Consider the following 7,103-nt stretch of genomic DNA (forward strand, 5'->3'; position numbering starts at 1 on the left):
ACACACACAGCAGGTCATTTTGTGTGTGTGTGTGTGTGTGTGTGTGTGTGTGTGTGTGTGTGTGTGTGTGTGTGGTATACCTTTGTGAAGGTGTGCGGTAGTTTTGGTCTTGTCAGAAAAACATTGGCTGCGCCTGTTGCCGGGGGAGATGACCGACCCTCTGGGAGTGATGTCACCGCCCGCAGTGGACGCCCTCGCCGGACCGGGAAGTCTGAGAGAGAGAGAGAGAGAGAGAGAGAAACGACAAAGATAGAGAGGGGATGGAGAGATAGTGAGAGAGGTGTGTGGGGGAGCAGAGTGAAGAAAGAGATTGGAGAAGGAGAGTACAACAAGTAGAAAGAAAGATATACGAGGAATTAGAAAGCTGGTTGGCAGTGATTTGATTTGAGCTGACTGAAAACATGTTTCAGTGTACACACACACCAGGTTCATGCTACACACAAACCACAGCACACTGGCTCCATTCATACAGCTTCAGAGTTAAATTAACTCTATGTGTTTTGCTGTGGAGGGTCTACTGACCAGGATTACGATTATATATATATAATATATATGAGCTTGTAGATCTGCTATTTTTGAAAAATCGTGAAAATGTAAAAATATATTTTTTAAAGTGAACATTTGAAAAATATTTTGTTCCAGGAACGCCCAGAAGCAAAGATTTGAGTTACAAATGTTTGCTTGAAAAAAAGATATAGTCATGGATTTGCACAACTTTTCACAATCTTTCAAAAATCTACAAGCAGATCTACAAGCTCATGGCACCTATTTTTTATACACACACATGCAGTATACACAGTACTGTACACACACACACACACACACACACACACACACACACACACACCGTATACAGTAGAGTATAGAATTAGTTTTAAAATATAGAGTTTTGGCCACGTTTCATACATCTTGGAATTATAATACAAGTCCCAGCTTTTCATAGAGACAGCTGGTGCTAATGACATGCTAATTTACTAGCACTGGCATTATCATGATGTGATGGCTGGGGTGATAATCTCTCTTTCAATACCAGCATCCTTCATCAAAACATTCATTTCCTCTATCGATGCCACGATTCACTGTGACTGATTGCTATTTATCTTATCATGTCAGGAAATGGCTTCACCGTATTAAATCATCAGGAATGGTCTGAGATCACCTGACATTTTCCTTTAAATCCCTTTACCTATTAAGACCTGAGGCGATTCTTAAAAATGTTTTCTAAATCCTAACAGTTTTTTGGAAAAATAATAAAATGTTTTCAAGATTTTTCAAAAATAGCAGATCTACAAGCTCACCAAACCCCTTAAGGAACCATGAGGGTCCCTGGACCTCAACTTTAGACCCACTGGTGTAGCAGAGTGTTTCCAGTGAGCCAATATGCATAATATCAGCACTCTGTTTGACCAGAATGGAACAGAGCCTTCATTAGTATCATTGGCAACACCTGTGAATTTCTTCACACTGCGCTGCTGTGTGCGGTAGAGTTCATTCTCATCTCTCCACTTCCAGGCATACATGTTCAGTTCTTCAACATGTACTGACACATGCTGACCACTGGGTGTAGCTGTTATATTGCTTTGAAAATCAGCAGGTCCGGGGGCAGGTGCAACGCAAATACAGTACAATCTGGGATGGGCTGCATGCAAGACCACATCCCAAATACAGTTTTAAAAGACAACTTTGGTTTTTTTACAACCAAGGTTTATGTTTTAGCTTGTAATTAGTGCATCAATTTCATGTAAAAAAAATGTCATATTTTCACAAAAAAAAAATCAAAAATAGTGGAAATAGCCGATCTATAAGCTCAAAACGCGTCGCGATGCGACGCGTTTTGAGCTTATAGATCGGCTATTTCCACTATTATTGTTTATTTTTAAGTATAAAGTAATTAAATATGTGTTATTTGTCATATCTGCCCTGTGCAACTTTTGTTTACGAAAGCTAAAAGCCAAACAGAAATGTAATTTTTATTCATAATGTTTCCATTAATTTTCAACGACAGAAACACAATTAAATCGTTAATCGCAATTATTTGTGTGATAATTAATCGTCAACTTAAATTTGTATTTGTGACGGCCCTACCTGTGTGAGCTCTCTCTCCTGATTGGATAAAATGTGTATCCCGACCTGAAAATGCATTTTCTGTTTTATCAAGTGGGAGAGCCCTGTTACTGAACAAACACTCTATTCCAATGATTATACTATCAAAATATAAAGCAATCTTAACATGTATTTTGACAAAAACCCTATAGCTTTAAGTCTACAGTACATTGTTGTAGCCGACTAGTATTATAGTAACGGTGACACTGGCCGTGTCAATGTCATATCCTAAAACACAACTGCGGGTCAATTATCGGTGTCACATTCCATGTAGGACATTCTCATCAGGCAGGCATACTCACACGTACTCACACACACACAAACGCGCACGCGCACACATACACACACACACACACACACACACACACACACACACACACACACACACACACACACACACACACACACACATCCAGTCATCCACCCATACACACAGCCACCCGACCACGTACACACACTGCCACACGCAGGCACGCACACGCGCGCATACGCAGGCGTATTCTTACACACACGGGTTATCTAAAGGTCTCTCACAGTCCATTGAGCAGGCATGCCAAATGAGGCGTGATGCCAGACCTACAGGCCAATCCTAAAAACCAGGGGCCCCGGTCGGTGCCTCTGGTCTCCCTATCTACTCCACACTGTGACACTCATGCATATTAAATAGAGAGAAAAAAAGAAGAAGGAAAAAATAAATACTTCTTCTTTAAAAAAAATTAAGTGCTGATTTAATTCTGAGAATTAAACAGTTAATTTAACTACATTGTGGATTTGCAGTGCATCACACGGTAGAGGTTTGCCCTCATCACAGACCCACATCAAACGCTATATCAGTGGTTCTAAACCAGTGGTCCGGGGACCACCAGTGGTCCTTGAGGGGGGTTCCAGGGGGTCCCCAGCTAAAATGAAAGATATTTAGGAAACAAATGGACCCTTATCATTTGTACACTCTCTGAGTTAAATTAAAATTGATTTTAGGGTCCGCAGGCTAATAAGTGTCAATTTGGGGGTCCTTGACATGAAGAGGGTTGAAAACCACTGCACTAGATCATACATTACAGATACAACCCTGTCTGTGATGGAGGGCAACATCTACCCATCCCAATGATAGGGAGTGGAGGGGCGGGGTGGAGGTGGAGGGTGTTTAAAGGGGAAGGTGATAGGTGAGAGGAGAAAAGGAGCACGAGCACACTGTTAAAATCCTGTGTGTTAATTTAACTTTGAGATTGTACAAATGTGGGGGGGGGGGGGGGGGGGGGCATTTCGGGGGGTCCAATTTGAGTCCATTTGTACACTCTCAGACTTACAAAATGGATAAATTAACACCAAAGGATTTGACCGTGCAGGGAGGAGCACAGAGAGAGGAGAGAGAAAAGGGGAGCGAGAGCTGACCTAGAAGTCTTTTTCTGACCAAGGGAAAACTTGAGAAGTTTACTCTGAGAGCCATCCCTAGAGGAGAGGAAAAAGAGAGGAACACGTGGAAGAGAGAGGGAGAGAGAGAGAGAGAGAGAGAGAGAGATTACATTCACAAATGGCTGATGTGAGATACCATTAGTGTTGATTTTGACAGCAAATTTTGATTCAGTTTTAGACATAGTCTTTTGAAATCAGATTCTGTTTAGTTTTAGTCATATTTTAGTCATCTGAATTGTTTTACTGTTTACTGTTTACTGTCTAGTTTTTGTCGACTAAATATCATGAGATTTTATTTTAATTGATTTAGTCGACTAAAATGTATTTTGCCGGTGACCTGATGGCGTCGTAATGGTAGATTTTACACTTGGTTGCATGCTGAAAATAGCCAATTCTGCTATTTTCAGAGCGCAAAACCCGAGCGCAACCAAACACAAAATGAGTCTTTTAGTTCTACTGGATATCCTCTCCACTATAGTCCAGTTTTTATTTGTTGACGAAATAGTCAATATATTTAGTCATCAGTTTTAGTCATCATAGCTTAGTTTCTATTTAGTTTTTATTTCGTTTTCGTCAGTGAAAAAAGGTAGTTGACGAACAATTTTCGTCATAGTTTTAGTCGAAGAAATCAACACTGGATACCATCCACAATGAAAGGAGGCACGAACAGCAGAGTACGCAGTAATGAGCTGACAGATGACAACATGATAAAAGCAGTGACAGAAAGGCTAAGAGGAAGAAGAGAAAGAGAAATGCATGGTTTTGTCTACTGTATTTGGCGTTCTCTCTCAACACTGCAGAATCCAATGTCTTCCTGAAATCTGTCAATCAGCATGTTGTAATGAACGGCACATTAATTATAGCGCAAAGCACTACTAAAGCCTGATTTATATTTTGTTGTGCAGACGGTGTCCGACGCCCAAAATACCAGATCTACACTCAAGCTCTTCTATTTTAGGTGCACCACCGCGACGGCATCGGCATGGGGCGCGCAGCGTCAGTATGCGGCATCGGGCTACGTAGCACAGGCAGTGTTGCCAGATTCTGTGAGAGAAACAAGCAACCAGTATATAGTAACGTATACATCAGCTATTTGAAAATAGCAGATCTACAAGCTCACAACGCGTCGCGATGCGACGTGTTGTGAGCTTGCGTAATAACTCGGTCCCACACACCGTGAGCGGTCAGAGAGGGGGGGGGGGGGGGGGGGGGTGGGGGCGGTCAGAGGTCATCCTCCAGACCCTCCATCAGGTATAGGTACTTCTTACCTGGACTGCATCTCGGCCTGCGCTGCTGCTCTCTGGGCTTGGAGGAGGGCTGTCGCGGCGGCCGGGGTCCCATGCGGAGTGGTGTGGCTGAGTAGTTAGGGCGTGGGGCGCTGCTCTGCTGGCTCAGGGGAGGGTGCTGCTGCTGGGCGCTGCCGTGGGACTGCTGTGGCTGTGGTTGTGGCACAGGGTGAGGCTGCTGATGGGAGCTCTGCTGCCGGTGGGACTGCTGCTGCTGCTTGTAGCGTGACAGACTGAAGAGAGCCCCAGGATGGCTTTCAGATTCCCATTGCGGATCTCTGGGGGGGGGGCAAAAAAAGATAAAGATTAGATAGGTTACACAATATCCTCAGTGTTAATTTAATCCATTACTGTAAAACCGGGAACGCCATCTGTATCATTTTAGGATTTCTTTGGCTATTTTTGGGGGGAAATCGTGGAAAATGTACTGTATGCAAATCTTTGAATATATATGTTTTAAAACAAGCATTTTTAACTCCGATCTGTGCTTCTGGGCATCCCTGGAACAATATATTTTGAGATGGGGGTCCGCGGCCAAATACATATCATTTTGGTGGGTCCTTGACATGAAAAGTTGGAAGCACCACTGATATAGCAACATACTGTTAGGATTTACATTTTTTTTTTGTTGATGATTTCAGAAGCAAAGATTTGAGTTACAAATGTTCGCTCCGAGTGCCGCACTATGAGCTTGTAGATCTGCTATTTTTGAAAATCGTGAAAATTTGTGCAAATCTTTGAATATTTATATTCTTTTAAAGCGAACATTTTTAACTCTATTCTTTGCTTCTGGGGGGTCCCTGGAACAAAATATTTTGAGATGGGGGTCAGTGGCCAAATACATATAATTTTTTTGGGGTCCTTGACATTGAAAAAGTTTGAGAACCACTAACATAGAAACATACGTTTTTTAGAAAACTGTTGGGATTTAGAAGACATTTGTAGAATCGGCCTCAGGTCTTAAAGGGTTAACTCTCCAGATTTGACTGTGTATGAGCCCGTGTATACTTTTTAATGATCACTTTATTTGCATGGCACTTTTACAGAGTGCTTCGTCCTACAATAAAAGCAGAGGCAAATCAAAGGATAACAGGATAACACCCATGTCAAAATGATTCAAATACAACAAGAGATGAAAATCAGTCAAACAATAAAAAGGAATAAAGGGGATTTGAGTTTGGCTTAACATAAAAGGCAGTGTGTGAAGTGTGTAATGTTCAGAAAGCATTTAAGTATACTCAGGCAGGGCGGGGTGCTTGTGTGGTTCAGCTTACCCTCTGCAGACAGACCCTGGATGTTCACTCCTTTGGCTGCCAGGAAACTGAGACAGGCATCGATGTTCTCAATCTGGATGGGGAGAGGTGGAGAGAGAGAGAGAGAGAGAGAGAGAGGAGAGAGAGAGATGAGAGAGAGAGAGAGAGAGAGGGAGAGGGAGAGGGAGAGGGAGAGGGAGAGAGAGAGAGAGAGAGAGAGAGGGAGGGAGAGATGATGTTAAACACCCCCCAGCCTCAACATTTCCATTCACATTTGAATATTTGGATGCGTTCGTGCGTCCATTAAGTATTTTACATGCTGTTCAGTGACGTGAGTAGCAAAAAGTCCAGACACATCAGTGACCTCTATACCTCTGAAGCTTCAGAGAGACCCTTGTATAGAGACCCTTACTGGATTAGAATACAGTAGGTTAGATGCCATGTGTCCCCTATGCTGTCACTCCACTGTCTTGTCTCAAGGCAGATAATTCGGCTGCCCACTCAAAAACTAACTGACGAAAACAGATAATGAATGAACAAACGTGAGTCGAGTACTTCATGTGTGAAGCCTGGTTCTAGAGGCATTGTACCTGACGAAGACCATGAACAGGTCCAACCGTACTTTTCTCTTCCCTCTCTTTTCGTGAGCCTAGTTTAAACCAAAGCTTTGCGACAAGACGAAACCATTTTACGCCTGTCATTCAGGAAATATTGGAGTTCCCGCTCCGAAAGAGCCACAACCCTGGTATCTTGTTGTACGCATTAACACAAAAAGACAATACAAACAAAAGAGACACAATTGCAATGAAAGTTGAAAGAAAATGTAAAATAAAGATGAAAACAAGTCAAAGAAGTTTATACACAGTAGAATATATATCACCCTAGCATGTTCGCTTGTATTTTGAAGACAGACGTTGCAGAGTTTAAATTCACAACAGTTGAAATTGCCACTTGGCCAGAAGCAGCCACTCAGCCTATATTGACACAGATTGCTGGCATGGTGCAAGTGGTGTGCCCGGCTCACAATGCCCGCTGCCCATGATGACAT

General features: G+C 42.6%; 1 protein-coding gene across 1 annotated transcript in view; it reads right to left on the reverse strand.

The window, feature by feature from the left end:
- Window positions 1-7,103, reverse strand: part of nav2a (neuron navigator 2a) — a gene marked incomplete at its 5' end in the record, with an annotated part of 147,913 nt that overhangs the window by 92,603 nt on the left and 48,207 nt on the right. The window contains 5 exon segments of the mRNA XM_080431960.1: window positions 81-211; window positions 4,785-4,879; window positions 4,882-5,042; window positions 5,045-5,080; window positions 6,077-6,149. Of these exon segments, the coding sequence (XP_080288086.1) occupies window positions 81-211; window positions 4,785-4,879; window positions 4,882-5,042; window positions 5,045-5,080; window positions 6,077-6,149 (496 nt within the window).

The sequence above is a fragment of the Gymnoscopelus braueri genome, assembly GCF_963280865.1.
Source record: "Gymnoscopelus braueri genome assembly, chromosome: 1".
In the NCBI taxonomy this organism is placed as follows: Eukaryota; Metazoa; Chordata; class Actinopteri; order Myctophiformes; family Myctophidae; genus Gymnoscopelus; species Gymnoscopelus braueri.